This window comes from Pempheris klunzingeri, chromosome 19 (assembly GCF_042242105.1).
Source record: "Pempheris klunzingeri isolate RE-2024b chromosome 19, fPemKlu1.hap1, whole genome shotgun sequence".
Lineage (NCBI taxonomy): Eukaryota > Metazoa > Chordata > Actinopteri > Acropomatiformes > Pempheridae > Pempheris > Pempheris klunzingeri.
This window is the reverse complement of record NC_092030.1, coordinates 5,340,690-5,359,771: the sequence shown is the minus strand read 5'-3', so window position 1 is coordinate 5,359,771 and position 19,082 is coordinate 5,340,690. Positions and strand designations below refer to the sequence as shown.

Sequence of the window (19,082 nt, the reverse complement as noted above, 5' to 3'; positions counted from 1 at the left end):
TATTACTGTAAGCCTGCATGAATCCTATACCGAATCTGTTGTGAAAAGAATGCATCTACCCTTGATATTGTGTGGATTCTGTAATAATAATCCAGTAAGGTGTTTTTAAGGTCATTGCTTATGGGATTACTTGTTTGGACAACCATTAACAATAAAGGGGCTCCTTGCATTACCACAGAACAGTTCTCTATTCTATGGCAAGACAAGTCTCTGTTTTACCCTCCACTGTGTGCAATTAAAAAGCTTCTCTCTGTTTTCGAGGCAAATAATGACACATAAGATATACAGATGAACAAAAAGTACCTCAGTGCCTGCAAATAGTATCAGGGGGGAAAAAATCTAATCAAAAAACCAGTGGCACTGACTTGACAAATCCTCATTAATGCAGTAATGCAGGAGTATTCCACTGTTTTCTTCAGTCTGTATGCTGCGCTGTTTCAGGGCTCAGGTGGTGCACAATCTTGCATGTAATTTTCGTAATGCTGCCCCTGAGCATTTTGTTTCATATGATAACATCACTTTGACCACAATGTTGCCTTTCTCTCCTCACGATACGTTTATCAGGCTAAACCCTAAACATGCATGAGAAAGTGTTAAAGTACTATGTGCTGCGTAAAATCCAAATCTAGTGTCTTTTATTCATAGTATACAGGACTCTAAGGCAGTTTTTGCAGGCGTAGTTGAACGAACACGCACATTTAGCATAGCTTCAGTGTGTGAAAGAATAGTCTCCTCCAACTTAGATTCCTCCTGTATGAATGATGTGTGAATGGGTCAATGAGGATGTCATGTAAAAGTGGTTGAAATTACTAGAAAGGCGCTATACAAATACAGACCATTTACCATTTAGATTTGAACTTATAATAAAACTACCAAACGTCACAGTTAAAAACTGTGACATCTCACCACGCAACTTGCAAAATCCGTAAGTAATAGAATATTTCATGTCCAGCTACAGTTATAGCCTGTCTTGCAAACCATAACATATATCTGTCCACTGTCCACTTAAATATAATTACAACACATCTCATCAAAAATGTTGATCAGGTGCTTTTCTCTTTTATATGCATATTTATATGCATAAATGTATGAATTTACATGGGGTCATAATGAATCAAAATGAAAATTCAAACAGATGGCCTGAGAGCAGAGAGCAAAGAACATTGACATAGTTACAGATAAATAAATAGTAATCATTCTATCTGTCTCCACTTTGTTAACCCATTACCTCCGTGGAACTCCATTGAGAAGCCTGCTGTCCGGAAATGAATCCAACCAAAGCAGCATTACCACTGGGGCTGGTGGCATCAAAGGTAACACAGAATGGACAGTCAGTGGAGGATCCTGCCACTATTTCACCAGAGAAGCCCTTCTCCCTCCAAAAAGCCTGTAGAGAAACGGAGACAGTTCACAGCTTCGTCATACATCAATAATTACAGCTGTTTACAACAGACCTCAAGTAGAAAGCACCTGTCCGCAAGTTATATCAAGTGCTATCTCTTTTAGTCTTGACCTGAAGACATTGAACTGTACTTGAGAGCTAAATTGAACTTTATTTAGGTTACTAAATGAGTCATTTTTGGCAATAAAACATCTTACTCAATCTTTCACTCAAGGCTTAGTGTATTTATCTGTCTAGATACTGTACATGTATTCCCTTGACCTTAAACTATATACAGAATTTTTTTTTCAGTGTATAAAAATAAAAAGTGAAATGAAGGCAATTCAAGTTCTTTAATTCACTTTCTTGAATTGCCTTATTCTGTCAGCATCTCAGTAAATTCCAGTCATCTCACTGGTCACTGCTGCTTTCCTCGAAAGCCAACAAGAATATTGTCAGTAACTTGGGACTGAATTCAGAGCTACTCTGTTACAATGGAATGCAAAAAAGTCATATTAAATCAGACCTATTTACTAAGGCACTGAACAAGTTTCCCCTAAAAAGGCAGCAGATACTGGCAGCATATACTATGGGTCAAAACACCTGTGCCATTATTTTCTGTGTAAGTCCATATCCACCAGTGCCAGCATATGACCTTGCTCTATTTTTACCCTATGTTGACCCAGCTACTGTACTTGTGGTAAACATGTTACCTTCATACCTTCGTGTGTGAAATGATACAACACAAAGCTACAAGCCAGTTTGTGTTGCACTTAAACAGCAACTTGTCATCTAAAAGTGGGCAGTGGGCAAACATAAGAATCAAATGGAGTAGTGAAAGTTGGCCTCCCAATAGTGGTGCACCGGTATCATAGCTGTTACCGATTTGATATTGTACCATGACATGATAAAAAAATATCGCATTTCATTTTCTGACAAACTGCTTCCTTATGCAGGCTGGTTTCCCGAGGCATTTGCATCTCATCTTCACCTGGGCCTCTTATCGCCTGTCCATGTGCTTGCCCTCCACTGGAAGCTGTGGCTGGCAGGTCGCCGGTTGCCCTTGAGATGCATGAGTTGTGTTTTAACCTCCTTAGTGTAGGCCTCTCCCCGACAGGATGCCTCTGTCCCCATCTACTCCCTCCACCTGTGAAGCGTGGCATGCTCTGAGGGCCTGATGGACTTAACATGTGAGTTGGCTCGCCAGAGGTGCAGTGAGGTCCTGTTCATTGGCCTTGAGCCTGACCTGCCATTCAGAACCTTAGCCCAAGTGTAATGTCGCAAATTTATTTCAATACCAAAATATCTTCTTCATTAACATAAAGGGACAGGCCAGAATACTCCTCCCAAAACTTCAAAAAAACATGTAATACCGTGATCACCATCACCATCCAAAAGGTGAAAAATACTGTGATATGAATTTTAGGTCATGCTGCCCACCCCTGAATGAAAATATATAGAAAGAACAAAAAAGTATAATCTTGTATGAGATCTGTATAAAAGTGTGTTATAGAATGTGTAATTTCAACATCTCATGTCACAAGTATTCTTGACCTACAGACCTACAATACAATACACTATGTCTCATAAAAGAATAACAACAAGTACTCTGCTCTGTTGCACATACTATTTGTAGCCTGCTGGCAACCCTGCACCCTCATGAAATAATAAGTGACTCTGATGTACCTGCAAGGCTTTTGGGCAAACTGTTTTTAGTGTACATCAAATGATGCTTCGCCTTGACATTTCGTATTTGCATATAGTCATTTTGTGATTTAACAATATTGCAAGAATTATATCAACAAACATGTACTAACCATTGTGTGTGTGTATGTGTGTATGCATTTACATTACATATTCATGCCTGTATGCACATATGTACTGGATGTCAATGTGTTTTCAATTATCCACCCATTTAGATTCACTGTGTATCTCTGTGACAGTGAAGTTGTGGTAATTCTGAGTCTGAAACCCTAATTGTTACATATTTATTTATGCATGGACACGTTCACTTGTTTTATGCTTTTGCACTTTTGTTTGTTTTTGTTTTAAACAAATTTAACACTGAATTGATTTGATGAATATTCTTGCATTATTCTTGCCTGTTATTAGTTTGAAGACATTTTGCAGATACTGCAAAAGAAAACCTAATCAAGTAAAGTAAAACAAAACAGATTTGAATTGTAGGGTGCTTGCACTATCCCTAGAAATGCTTTAGGGATAATAAATCTACAATATTCTTGCATTAGAATTTTACACTACAAAATAAAAGGACTTGTGTCCCCATAGCCAAATCTTCCTTTTATTTCTTTGAAATAGTTTCCTCTGGGCCAGACCCATCCATTTTCTGCACAGGCCATCTTAGCTGTCCTGCCAAAGAGCATTGTCAGGGAGGCTAATTTGAGCGATCGCCAAGCGTGAAGGATGACGACATACTTTCATCCAATTCTAGACATCCGGAGAGGCTGAGGAGAAGAGACAATTCCTGGCAATATAGATGCAGAGCATGCTGGACAAGGTTGTAGTTCTGCAAACACACACCTTCAATGAGGATGCTGCCCTAGTCATGGCTGCCTCCACTACCTCCCTGGTCATTATTGCAACATTGCTAGACCTTATTCAGAGAGACATGCATTGAAATTTTTATCTCAACGCAGGACACCTGCTACAGTCTGTTGTCTAACCTGCCACCCCATAACAGCCCACCGTTGGGATTGGATGGGTTTTGAAAGTCTATAGAATTTGCTGATGTTCAGTCTTTTACATCCAGACTTCACATAAGCTCCAAATAATGTGGAGATGATTCAGCTGCTGTAGACATTTCCCTGGAAATTACCCAACATAGAGAAGGTAAGTGAGGAGACAGATGTGTTGCCCAGCCTGAGGCTGCCTCTAAGGGCTTGGATCCTGAGAGAGACAAGCTGGTCCTTTCAGGATTGTCCTCCACCACGGAGAAGATAAACCAAGGCAGGAATGCAGACTCAACTATTTATGCTGAAAATACAAAATCTTTCGACTTGCACAAGTGATGTGACAAGAGCATTTCAATGAACTGCACAGTCAGCTCACTGTTCTCTCTTTGTACATACTCGACTAGAAATGTCTGCTGCCATCTGGGATGTCTCGTAAGTGTCTCGTTTCCTCTGGTCATGGTGAGAAGTTGGTTTTTAACCACTGACCTCTGAAATGTTTCTGATGTAAGATGATAATGTCCACTGCTAAACTTGCTCTTCCTCTCCCTTCAGTTTAGATTGCTTGCCTGTTTCTTTATGCCTTTTTTAAAGTGCTCTTCCCTCGTGAGCTGTTCAGTCAAATCAGCAATTTGCTTGCTTTAACCTCTGCTAAAAGGATGAGCTGTATGCCATTTCCATTTTGTCTAAACTATAGCAGTCATTGCACCGTTATTTAAAATGCACTAAAACATTGTTACATTCTAGAAGTGTCGGACTTGTTGATCGCTAGGCCTCTCACCAAGGACAAACTTTGCTCTGTGATTTTACAAGTTGCTTTGGACCATTGGCCTATGTGCCTCTTTGCTCAGTGTACTGACAGTAAATAATTAATGGCAAGGGCCAAAGTTTGTAATGTATTCATTGGGAAGTAGGTCTGAGCATTTAGAGCAAAAATACTATTTGATAATTGCTGGGAACAAATCGGCCATTATTCGAATACTGCCCCTCCCACTTTCCCTACACAGTACACGGAGAGGGGGGGAGACAGAGAGAGAGAGAGAGAGAGAGAGAGAGAGAGAGAGACCTGTGATTTTCACTGTTATCTTTTTATTTTGACACCATGTTCTCAAATGGTGGAATGCTTGTCCGAATGAGCTATAATCCACAACAGAATCTAATTATTAAACTGTGAAACCCAAAAACCCTATAAAACACAGGAATCGATCATTTCTCTACCACAGGACAGGTTATTTTGAATCAGCCTGTCGTACTACAACGCAGTATGTTCAAGGGAACACGGTCCTGTCATCGAAAACACCATCTCTGATGGCACAGACATTGCGGGGACACACATGGATGAGCTTGCTAATTTTTGTCGGGGATATTAGTTTTCCACCAGTCCATACGGTCAGTGTGGATAGGTGGGCATTTCTCCTGGCAATACTGGCTTAGTTCAGTATTTGTGCCTGTTTCCACATTGTAATCCTTGCCAAACAGGACTGCAATGGCCGACCCAGCATCACAATGTCTTTGTTTTTTTTTTTTAGCCTTCGGAGCTGCTTGAGAGGAGATTGCACACCTTTGACTGCATAGCAAGTTTAACCTCATCAGATGTGAACCTGGTAGAATGCAATGTGTGCAATCTTGTGAGCGCTGCTGACATCTGGAGGTGCAAGTCACTGCTCCAGTGAAGCAGACACAGTGCACTTGCGTTGAGACTCGCCCTGGGTTTCTTTGAGGTGTTTTGACAGAGGAGTTGCAGTGACTGGGGTTAACCATGGAGAGGGATACTCTGGATTCTCCTCACAAGGCAGTAGCGGCACATTTCAGTGACTGAAGCACAGGTATGATCTCCTCCATCGCACTCCCACTATCATCAGTCAGCTCAAGGGTGCATATATCTGATATTTTGGTGAATGCTCTGTCAGGACAAGACTGCAGATTTTTCGCTTCTTTCCTCAGGTAGCTGGAGCATGTCATGAATAGTATTCCACCTTGTTCTGCAGAGTGCACTCATTTGTGTATTACATCAGGCAAGCTCTGAAGTTGCTTTTCCTTTTCAAGTGACTGAGGTTAGGGTTCGTCAACCAAACGTGCAGCTCATGTGCAATGTCATATAGCTTCTCCAGTTTTGCTGTAAGAGCTTAATAAAGACAATGCTTTTGATTTATTTATGTTTTGATGACCATTTGAATATTTGAAAATCATGACACATCCTTCTTGGAAAAGAGGCTAAAATGAGATCTGATTGTTAATCAATGTGTTCAAACAGATGATAATTATCTTTAGGGAAATGGGTTGGTTTTTCTTTCCTTAACCTTTCATGTTTAATGGTTTTGCACAACAAACAAATTGGAGAGCCTACAAAACTCAAAACTGATTAGGCCAGATTTAATTAAAAAGAAATGTAAAAGTGAAATTGGGAAGCTGGGTCCACAGCTTTAGCTGTTAGAAAGAAAAAGGACCACACTCTCAGTAAGAGGCAGGCATTAGATGCTACAGCGCATATCATTCCAGTGGATGAGAACAGGGTGGTAAAATTAGCTGAAGCCGGCAGAGAACCCTGGCAGACGCCAATGTCATCCAAAGTAATTTTTAATCATTTTATTCAATGTATTTTATTCAACGTTTTCTAAATATTAAATCACCATAGCAACATATTGCCAGGCCTGTTTCACTTTGCTGTTTTGCAACTCCGCCAGACTGTGCCATCCAGAAGTTGCCTGAATACATGTGCATGTGGCATAAGTCAGTAGAGAGCTTTGCCACAAGCATGCTAGTGCAGTACAACAATAGTTGTACATTCATTTTCAAGGTAAAACCATGCGGCAGCAGTGACGAGGCATCTGTCGAGCCCTGCGTGCTCAGTTGACTCGGATCTTGGTGCCCCCAGCTACAAATACCTTTGTATGTAAGGCATGCTGCCATCACCACATGGACCTAAAACTATGCAATGAGAGCAGCAGACATTTTGTGTCGTCGTAGCAGATGGGTGTAATAGATTATTAGAACATTAAAAACAACTGCATTCAAGGATTTAGGTGAATCACGGTAGTTCTTGGGTCTAGCGTTTGGTTGCGCCAACAGAGCTTCCGCCTTAAATACCGTAACTTTGCATTCTAAGTCCATCCTAAAAGTTACGTCAACTGCACCATCAATGCAGAAGCCTTTTTTCTCACTGAGGCCGGTTGTAAATCTTACACCTGGTGAGGAGCAGGCGTAAAGTCAAAATCTAGGTGATTGCTATAGTAAATGCTCTCATACACTTTACAACAAGCGGACAGTTAAAAGGGGGTCATCAGACTTACAGTTTGTGTTGGACCACAATGCAGCACTGTAACCTGCATTCAGCCAATAATAAGCCAATAATTGCCTTTATGAATTGAGATCAGACTGATCCATTGGCCTCATCGAATAATAAAGAGCCTGGACTCTTTATTAGATTGTTTGTTCGCTTACACTTCTTGTTTATTTCAGTGAACTTTGTAAAGCACTGTGAGACACTCTGTTGTGATATTGGGCTATACAAAATAAATTGAATTGAAATTGAATTGAATAGATTCATGACTTGAAAAGTGCAGGAAACAGCTAAAAAAAAGTAAAAGAAAGGTTACAAATAAAGCAAACAAAAACAGTTAATGGATTTCGGTCACAGACCGTCATGATCTGAAGGACTGAAGGGAGCAGAGGAAGACCAAAATGAGTGTTCATGGTGCTGACAGACTAATGAGGACAGATCTTAGGCTGCCTAAGCAATGAAAAATCTACTGCTCCAGACGGCCTTACTACCAGGCACCAGAAAAAATGAAGGAAAATATACTTTTGAGACAAAACAATAGTTGTATAAACCACTCAATTTTTTTTTATAATTTAATGAAAATTCTAATATTCGAAAATCATGACCCATCCCTAATGTGTATTTTCTCATTTCCTTGCATAATTGCCTGCTGTACGTTATAAAATAAATACACTCTCATGACTTCATTTTTGCCACTCTATTAGTGTGAAAGCACTAGCATGATTCAATCAGCCATCTCCTGTTTGCAATCAAATCATATTCTTAAATGTATTTAGAAAAACCAAGCGATAAAATTACTAACTGCCGACAGACTCACAGAAAGAGAAGGATACTATCAAATAAATCATATTCTAGATCAGTGACTCATATTTTCACGTGTTTATCACAATCTAAATGCATCCTGGCAAGACGCCAAGGCACAGATCTAGTAAGTGTTTGCATGAGCACTAATGATTTTGTGTTCATTACAGTAGACAAATTTAATCTTCTAACAAGGTGCACAAACATTTTATTAATTAATTGTGTGGTTGTAAAATGCAAAGTGGAAATGATTAAGCAAATCAAATTTCATGTATTAGAAGCTCTTGTGTACAAAGTATTGATCAATAAAGAACTTTTGCCGAATTAGTTGACTGCTGTTTGCTCCAGGGTTGTCTGTTAGAGGGGTGCAACAGGTATTTCATAAAATAGGTAAACAAATACTTATTTGAATACAATTTTCCCTCACTTCTGCAGACATTCTTGCAGTTTGCATGAAAGAAAACATTGCACACTGGGAAAATGATTTCAGATGTATTTCTTGTCATAAATTGCTGGAAAAGTACCTGTTTTGGTATTTTGGGCTGAACGAACAGCATCCTGCTTTATTCTAATCTGTATTGGGACCATTTCACCAAATAGCAACATGAAATCATCTCATTTCACTTCTTGCTTTTTAAATTTCGCTAGTCAAAACAAACGGCATAGTTGCAACCCATTTGACAGGCATGAGGTGTAATTAAAGTTTTTTTTAATCAACTCTATTGAGTTTGGAAGTCAGCACCTTACAAATGCTGTTTTCCATGTAACAGAAATTAAAATAGTTTCACATAACAGCCGCTTGTAAGTATGACCATAAACTCAATCATTTTTTTCTGTATGGATTTGACATCTATAACATTATTTAGACATAAACCCTTTGGGGAAGAAAAATATGTAAAAGCTGTCATTTAGAAGGCAAAGAATGAATGTTTCTGCATTCGTGTCATTACAACAGTGTGCATATAAACGTCTGCTCAATTGTGATTTATCTTCTGTTACTCACCGTCTTGTAGGTAATAATGAATTTTATCATGTGGCCCACAGGCATGTTCTGGGTTAGGAATTCTCTCTGGCTGGGCAGGGCTGGCTGGTAGTGGATTTTTGCTGTTGGGAAAACAATAGTACACATGCTCTTACCAATCTCACCTGCTGTAATTTCTGTAACACAAAGGACATATAATACAGTATGATGTATTTGAGAAACGCAATAAAAGAGGGAAGTAAAAAAGTGAAGAGTGAATACACACTTGAGGTAATCCCTCTATTGATTCAGATTGCTTGATTTTGAATCATTGACTAGCATTAATGGCCTCACAAAGGAAACCCCATGACCCAATACTACCCTGGTTACTGCTGTCCTCTGGATTACTAATCGCCGCGCTTACATCTGTAAAAGCTCCATCTCACTAATGTGAGAGCAGTCAAGTAACTTCATCAGTACTGTTAGAGCTAGCGTATGTCATGCATGCAGAGAGGCCAGACTGCTCCTGTGCTTGCTCTGGCAAGTGAAGCAACATCTGGCCAAAAGCCAGGCTTTTAACGAATGAACCAGTGGAAGATGTGAAACATCATTTAGAAACTGTCAAGAGCCTGTCAGCAACCTCAAAATAATGCCCTTAATGCTAAACAAAATTGATGAGTCCAAAGCAGTAAAATTGAAAAACAGTGACATGATAAGTGGCTCCAAACTAATTTGACATGGTCACTTAGACGTTCAAATGACAGCACTGTACACATGACATAGGACGTGTCAAGTGGCGTCATATCCATAATGCCGCTTGTTTTGACACCAAACCCGTCTAAGTTGATAGCAGGAAATGCCTTCTACCTCATTATTTGTCAGGCAGAAGTTAAATTGTTGATGGCTAAATGAGACGTATCTTGACATCTTAATCCTTTGAAGAATGAAGTGCCCTACAGTGACAACGCTGTCATCCACTCTCACCTTGCACACGCAGGTCTGCTGTGAAGCTGCCGTGGAATTTCACCACAACTCAGCATCATAGTTAAATGATGTGCATAAATGTAGGGCTGCACAATTATGGCCAAAATGATCGTCACGTTTATTTTTGATCAATATTGAGATCACGCTTATATATCGCAATGGATATTACAAATTATTATTATTGCACATTATTTCTTATAGCAGATTTTTACAGTGCGTTCACTTCCATGTTCTGCTACATTCCAGGTAATCTACATAACTTTGCATCAAAATAAAACTGGTACTTATTCACAGTGCAGCTTGTAGAAGCAAAACATGGTTAAAGTTGCATTAAAGCTTTTTAGCCAAAATTAAATGGATAAGTTGACACGCTGCACACCGTAATTTATGGATGTCTGCATTGAATCGATGCAGGACAGGTAACATTACAAGGGTCATTATTCTTTTAGGCCTTTGTGCATTTATCGTACTGCAGTTTGTGGCAGTTGCCCTAAATATGAGATATTTCAAATGATGATCCGTTTCAAGAGACTAGTTTTTTACCTCCTCCATGCAACATTTGATTTTTGTTTTGCCTGCCGGCTCTCTGCATTATGTTACTCTTCTACTGTGGACTACTGTGGAATCCAGACACTTGAGTCAAACATGTAATTCTGCCACAAGTGATGCATGTGTCAGCAATTAAAGGTGAATAATCTTTCTGCTAGAAATGTGCATCCCAAGTTCATACCAAAGTTATTTGACCAAACACTGACAAAACTAATAACATTCCCATCATCCACAGCTGTGTTGTACTAATTAGCAAATGTTAGCATTCTTACACGCTAAACTGAGATAGTGAACATAATAAACATTATACACAATAGCAACTATTGTATCCAACCAAAAAATCCCACCCCCTCCCTCCGTCACCATTGGTGGAAGACTGGCAGGTGAGTGAAAAAAGTGATTGACATGAGAGAGCACAAGAAAAGGAACAAGAAGTGAACACACGTTTTCTTAGCGTAGTGGTGGAAATAATCGTCTGCCTGTCTGTCGCCCACCCCCACCCAAGAATAAGCTTCTTTGGCTCTGTGTTCATTCACTCTGCCTCTTGTGTTTCGTCAGTGAATGAATTAACAGTGCTGTGGAATAATTCTGCGCCTGTCCATCTGTCCTGGGAAGAACACAGTGCAAGAGAACAAGGAGCAGAAGAAGAAAGTGTGTCTGTGTTGATGGTGCAGTGAATCAGCCTGACTGACCAATCAATTAGTTAATTATAGTCAGCCCAGATTTTCTCTGGTTGACTACAGCCCTAGTACAGGCTTCAGGCAGATCTGACTCCTGTGCAGGCTGAAGGAAAAAATAAAAACAGAAAGTTAAACTCTGTCCTGTGTGATTCTTTGAAACACTATTTGACAAGCTGTACACATGATCGAAAAAATGTAATTGTGAAAATGTATCTGAGTTTGACAGACTTCTCTAGCGACAGGTTGAAGATGGGGTACGTCTGACAAGTGCACTTGCTATCTGTCAAAGTTAAAGTCAAATCTGCACACTACTATCAACATCAGAAAATCTGTGTTAAATTTTAAAATCCTGTCAAAGACGAATCCCAATTCTCCCATTTTTTTTCCAAGAGTCTGGTTTCTCTTCTTAAAAGTGGTTGCAAGAGTTTGGCTGCAAGAGAGCTGCTCGTTCTCCCTAAAAACATAAAACAAAGACAAGTGCAATTCATATTCAATGTGATATTGAGCGTTTGTATTAATCTATCAGAACCAAATGTGATTAAATACCTTCATCCAGCATGTTCTAGTCCTTTTGAAAGACACATATTAACAGTTAATATTAGTTTTCTGTAGATTTATGGTTAACTTAGGTTCATTAACGTCAGCCATGTAGAGACACCTCAAACGCAGTTTTAATGTCTACACTGTGGTCGGGAAGCACAGGAGAGACTCTGCTTTGCTGGAGTTGATGCTCACTTTTGGGCTTACCCAGTTCACTTTATCTAGAAGACAAAGGAACTTTTATTTAGAGACAACTGCTTATTTACTGATACAGTGGCAACCGCCTATAATGGTCATTGTTGCACTGATCAGCTGCTTATATGGTTAAAAAAGCTTAGGACAGAATAATTTGCTGACAGTAAAGAAATAGTCTGGTTACAATCTTCATTGTGGGTCTTTTCTTGCATGACATATGTTTTTTTTCCACTTTACTGTCATGATACTTTGCTTCACAGTAAGACGTCTGCCTCTGGCTGGCTACCTGACGCTTGTGCTGCGTGCAACACTGATGGGGAAAAAAAAAATAATTTTCTCTAAAAAAAAGCATTGTCTCCACGAAACTTATGACAGACTGCCAAAAATGCTGCATCAATTCACCTTGTTGTTTCTCGGGCTACTTCGTTGGTGAACTAGCCATCTGGAATACCAGGACAAATCTCTGTGGGCCAAATAAAAATATCCATGAAGTTTTTACTGGCCATCTGGCACTGGCTGTCTCTTTACCAGCACTCTCACTGTGCCTGTCATGCGGGACATGCTCGAGAGCATGTTCTGTACGTGTACCAACGCGGTGTGATGATCCTATCACACATGATTGGAACGCCCATATCGATCATGGGTTTATGACTGGAACTTCTGCGTAGATCATTGGTTTAAGACATGAACGCTAATGTAGTTCATTGGTTTATGTAGAACAGGAATGTCCAGTTAGTGCTGACCACTTTTTTCCTCCATTGAATGTACTGACTTGTCCTGTTCTGAACAGGAAACAGGAAACTAAGCCTGCCTTAATATACCAACCAGAAACCTAACCTTCACCTTCAGGTCTTTTGAAAGACTAATGCTGCAATGTCTAAGTTGTTATTCTCCTGTGATACATTAGTTTATTGACACCATTGGTCACCTTTTCCTTCGGTAACGTTTGTTGACCGATGCCAATATGCATGATCAGCAAAAAAAATACAACATGCTTCTATTTCCATCAGTAAGTTTACCTAACATAATTATTTCTGTTTTATATGATTGATATGATCAAAGAGTCACTGCCTTATGTTTTGACCGCTGGGGATGAAAAATAAAAGTCAACAAAAAGACAGGGCTTATCCTTGGATGAGACGTGGAAGAATGCGACAAGTTCTTCTAAAGGGTGCTGACACAATCCCCATCTGTGCTGTTCTCAGAAGTATTCTGATTTGACAGCTCATCAGGCTGCTTTTTGCATCACCCTGTCATCTTTAGAAAACAGCTGCAAGTTCAAGAGAGTCTCAAGGCTCCAGAGCAATCTGCACAACTGCTGGTCTCTGACCTTTAACACTCTTCTGCTAAGGACGCTGCTACCCCCAGAGTGGTTTCCTCTCAGTCTTTGCACCGTCTCTCTGTGTGTCCTAATGTCACTTTCTCCTTATTAAAATACTGTGGCATTTGATCCTCTCTCAGTCCATTTTTGCAAATGAACTACTGGAAAACGTTGACTTAGCTTTGCGGTTTTCCTCTCTCACTGACCTGTGAGTCACATATCTGGTAGCCTTCAGCAAGGGGCTTCAAAAATTCCATTATTTTCTCACTCTGAACTTTTATCATAGCGCAGAGGCACTTTCAGTGTCTTTGACTGTCAGAAGGATGAGGAGAGTGAAACATGAAAAGCCACTCAAATCAGGACATAACATCAAAGGGATGATGATTCAGAGATGCAGTTTCCAAATGGCAATTCATAAAGAGTGGTGTGAAGAAAATATATAGAAAATATGACAATAGCTTAAGCTAGCTAGAGCTGAAGTTTAGGTCATGGCTGTGCCTGAGATAAATTGGATAATCTTTTTTTATCCAGAGAAGCCAATAGAGCAGAAGAAGTAGTAAATACATGCATATCCTCACGGTGAGTATATGGCCAAGACAAAGTTCCAGTGAAAAGAGAAAAGGCCTTCACATTGGACTTTGACATTTTGATTGCACTAATGACAGACGGGTAAAACAATGCCTTCACTTTCATATATTTGTAAAGCCATCAGAAGAAGGCAGCATAAGTCACTGACCACTTAATCTAAATGTTAAAGAGAGTATATGTGGGCACGTTACATCACAGATCTTTTACTGAATTAGGTTTCTCGCCCTTGACGCTTATTGAAATTGAAGGCTCAGTAATGGCAGCAGACAGCCTCCCCCATCTCTCCATACACTCACTATAGTTCTGACATTATTTAATAATTTTTTCTGTTGGTCTTGATAAATAGACTCAAGAATGATGACCCTTTTGGCTAAAATTGCCCTCATTAGTTTAGGAATTCATTTACCTGTGGTTGGCTATAGGATGGCTTTTACTCTCTTATGAATAAATGGCTAACTAAACGTAGCTGATGGACCACAAACAGAAAATACATTTCATTTTGACTGCTCGTGTAAAAGCTCTGCAAAGGTTTGTCTCAATCAGCTTCTTACTAAAAGCGATGAGGTCTGGCATGAGCACATCATTATCTGCCGGTGTTAGAACAGCACTGGATATTTCACAGGAGACGTTTCTATATTTGTGGTTTGTTTGTGCTCCTCTCATTGGTTTGAATCAGGGGGGCCGGTGCTGGAAAGAGATGATGTCAGGTAACTGATCTGAAACTGAAAATATAGGAAATTAAATCTCTTGAGATTTTTGTTTGTAAAGTTTAGAGAACATTTTTTACTATTCATTATTTCACTGAGTACATATCTTTGTCACAACTCTTTGAAATTCAGACGATCCTAGGCAGATTTGTTTCTGTTTTTTTATTGCTGTTGAAAAAAAGAAAGCTTATAATTTTTTACAAAAACTCTAATGTCAGTATTGTCTTTAATATTCGATTATCAACAGGCTCTTCTCATAAATTGCAGGAGCTTTGTATGGGAATATTGACGGTGGTATGTCCTTTTGCATTGCAAGCTTTGCAAAGCCACATGTACTATGTTAGCCTGCTCATCAACACTAGCTGTACTGCTCATCAAGAGACACGCAAAGTACACACACAGATAGCGGAATTCATTTCCACAGAATTTATACCCAGTGAGATAAAAATCACATTGCGTTAGTTATCTTCACGATCACTTCAGCTCCCACTTAGAGTTTAATCCCTAAATTAGGCTCCATCAGTTTCATTCACAGCACAGCCAATACTGGCCTAGAATCCTGGCTCACAGTGTCAGTTGGTAAATCAATGCTAATGCACCGCTTACCTGTTTCCTACTAGTGTAAACAAGAATCTGGACCAAACGGTGAGTGGCAGATGTAATCATTTCCTCACCACTGCCCAAGCCTGCTGTCATTACAGCAGCTCCTCCTCCATGAGAAGATAGATGACAACGACAGATATAGTGTCGCTTGGCTGCCTGTCAAGTTCAGTTGCAAACAGATAAAGTCAGCCCTCAGTCAGGTACATCTTTAGCACATGACGTCAAAAACTTCCCCCGTTTAGCAGCAACTATCCACGCATGTGCTGACACATGCACGTGTGAACACACAGCCAGATACAGGACAGATCGAAACAAAATGTTAATTCATTAACTGCAGAGCTGTCTCTTTAACTATTGCTGAATTCTAGACTATACGCCTAATTGCATTATACTCCAACTGCATAGAGTGGAAGCTTAATTGGGGTGTTTTTCATTATTCAGTCTCAGAAATAATATACATGGGTGCTTTTTTACCAACTTAAACATGCACATACTTACACCACATTTTCAAAAGTCAACACATGGCCAAAAATCTAATTTCCGAGCTCATCCTTTTCATGCATAGCAATCTCATATGCAGTGAAACCAAACACTTCATAAATCATTGAGGTGAGTGAGAAAGGGGTAACAAAAAAGGAGAAAAAAAAACTGACGGAACTCATTATAAAAGATGGATGGATGAAAGGGGAGATAAATCCTGGAGCCAAGAACAGGACAAACGTGATATATTAGGGAACACGCATCTCATATCCAGCATTTGCGTTTTTATGTGTGAATGTAGTGGTGCCTTTTGATGCCAAACACCTCATGGCTCTCTTGGATCCTTTTTTTGTCCATTCATCCATCTACCCATTCACTGATTCAAAAGGTACTGACTTGAGAACTAATTAGGAATGTCAGAAACAAACATAAAAGAGGAGCCAAACATGAGAGGTTATGGGTTCTGTGAACAATCCTTTACTTCTGCTGTCCAAGGGAGGCTTGGAATCATCTAGAGTCATTATCATCATTCCCACTGTCTGTGCTAAGCCCTCTTCTTTGCACCCCCACTAACTGGAAAGCTTGTCAGGTTTAACCACCACCAGAAAATTAGAATGAAACATGTCACACAGATGACTTCAAGCAGCCAACCTCTCTTTAATTTATCTCCAACTCCTTTTGGGAGAGGTGACGTCTCAATCGCTGGCCTGACTTTGGCTTTTGAAAGTCCCTGTCAGTCTCCCTGCACTGATTTAAGGCCAAAGCGTGGAACTGTGGCATCCGAGCCAGAGCAATCCATGCTGCATAATTCAACACTGCTCTCAAACCTGTCTCATTAAGGATCCTGGCCATGGTCCATGGCTCTGAGTATGAGACTTTGACTGACAGATCTGTTGCCAGCTTAGTACAAACAGGCATAGACCCAGAGTAATCAGCTTCGGCCCCTTCCCAACCTGGCAAAAACCAACCCCTGCTCCAGTCACTACATCAACCAGGTCCCACTCTAGTCATAGTATGTGTCCTACATGTGACATGTACCAGCCACACTGCAAAAATGTAATCAGACACAACTGCAAGTCACCTCTAGTTTACCCTGCAGTTGATCATAAGTTGAAATGCAGGATTCCCTTTTTTCTGACCAGGAAAAACAATTCAAAAGTGAATTCTACTCTAAGGGTTGGATATGTTTTCTCAAACTCAACATGATACCAAATGCTCGTGGCTATCCATTCAGTGAGGAATAACCACATATTTGCTGTAATGTATGCTAGTTAATTAAAATACAACATGGAATGTTTTAAATGCCATGTGAGCTGGACTTTGGTGTGAACAACCACAAAACACTTACTGCAGGGGTCCATATTTTTTCATGCTTGTTAGCTCGATTGCATGGAGGTCGGTAATGACGTGTTTGTCACTTCCAACTTCCCACCGCTGTTAAAGTTCTGGCCCCAACTATTGCTCTGGTTCAAAATCCAATCCAGGCAATTCCTCAGCCCACAGCTTGACCTGAGACAGAATTTACTTCACCCAAAGTGACTTCCACACCCCAGAGCCAAAAAGATTTAGGAATCAAACATTTATCTGCATGGATGCACAGTGTGCCACGTTTGACAGGCGCGGTGAAAGAGCAGGATATTTGACTCCTGCATCAGTGAGAATTTCATTTAGTGAGTCGACAGAGGTGGGAGACACACACTGACCTGCCAAATGAGGGGGGCAGGTGACAATAACAGCTCTGCACAAGAGGGTGCTGGTGGCGGTCGCCACCCTGGCCCACTCAGCATCCTGTTGGAACACATAAACAGAGAAAAAGCTTTTTTTAATAAGAAAGTTGCACAGATTTGTAAGTACATTCTCTTTGGTGTGGTGGAGCTATTTATGTAATTATTTTGATTTTCATTACGTTAATGCACGCATGTTTCGCAATATCTGTTTTATGATATCATGTTCTTTATAACATGTTAAATATACATATATGCTGTACATATTCTGACATGTGTGCATTGAACAATAAAGGAAAAACAGCTTATGAGGAAATATTTAGGCTGTCTATGGTTGTGCATTCCGAAAAGATATTCTAGTAATTTATTCAGATGATGCAGTAAAATAAGCTTTAAATGGTGGTTAAATGGCATTGCGATGACAAGATGTTCAGTTGCAGAGATCTCCCTTTGTCTCATGTATTTCCACTAAATTTAAGCCTCTGGTGATAATTAAAACTCACCAAACACAGAATTTCACTGTGCAACATAGAAACCTTCTTGTCTACTGTAAAACAGCCTGATATTTTAGGATGCTGAAAATTAGGAATTAAATTTCCTATATATTTTTTAGCTCTGTAGACTGGCTCCTTGGTAACTTTGGGATCATTTTTAAGAATATATATTTTTGTTCACACAGCATTAACGCTGTGAAGCCTCTCTGTAATTAGGAGTTCATATCTTCCAGGCCCTCTGTAACAACTCTCAAGTCTTTAGAGCAGAGACTCTTAACTTTTTCCGTTAGCATTTTTTTCCATCAAGGTTGGAGCTGAAAATTAAAGATGCCCCAGCTCCTCGACTTTGGACAAGCTTTCCTCGGAGTCTCAAGGAAGCCAATTTATTCAATTTCACTTACAATTTCATAAATTATTGATTTTGTAACTTTTGCATGGCACTTTTGCATTGCGGAAAGAAGGTCCTAGTTGTGAAGCCAACCAGGCCGACTGGGGGCTCTCTGTGTGAAGTTTGCATGCGCTCTAAGCGTGTGGGTTATCTTTGGGTGCTTCGGCTCAGCTCAGGTGAACCGGAAACTCTAAGTTGCCAGTAGCTGTGAATGGGAGTGTGAATGTGTTTATTTGTCAATATGTGTTAGCCATGTGATGAAAATGTCAAGATGGTAAAATGTCAAGGGAGTGTGCTAACCAAATTTATGCAGGGATAGGCTATGGCCTTGTGTGATCCTGCAAATGATGAGCGGGTATAGAAAATATATATTATTATTACTTAAATGTATTTCAGCATAAGACAGCAATTAATGATGTTTGATAGTGAGTAACTGGATTGGGTTTTTTTTCCCGTTAATTGATTAGCATTGATTATTTGAATGTAGGGTTACAATTAATAACAATTAACAATTTCCATAATTGATGAATCGGCTTATTGTTTCCAGGACTTGTCAAACGATCATTTGGCCCATTATACATTGTAAAAATGCCCATGCCCACAATTTCCCAGAACCAAAGATGCACTGAAGCACTATGACGTCCGTTATTTGCTTGATTTCTCCCACCAAATATCCAAAACCCAAATACATTTCATTCATTGTAATATAAAACAGG

General features: G+C 39.8%; 1 protein-coding gene across 1 annotated transcript in view; it reads right to left on the bottom strand.

The window, feature by feature from the left end:
* The window catches only part of LOC139218807 (probable flavin-containing monoamine oxidase A), a 36,662-nt gene that overhangs the window by 10,917 nt on the left and 6,663 nt on the right, over positions 1-19,082 (bottom strand). Inside the window, exons 7-9 of the mRNA XM_070850504.1 lie at positions 17,464-17,548; positions 9,156-9,256; positions 1,229-1,387 (exon numbers count right to left, since the gene is read on the bottom strand). Of these exons, the coding sequence (XP_070706605.1) occupies positions 1,229-1,387; positions 9,156-9,256; positions 17,464-17,548 (345 nt within the window). The remainder of the gene's footprint in view (positions 1-1,228; positions 1,388-9,155; positions 9,257-17,463; positions 17,549-19,082) is intronic.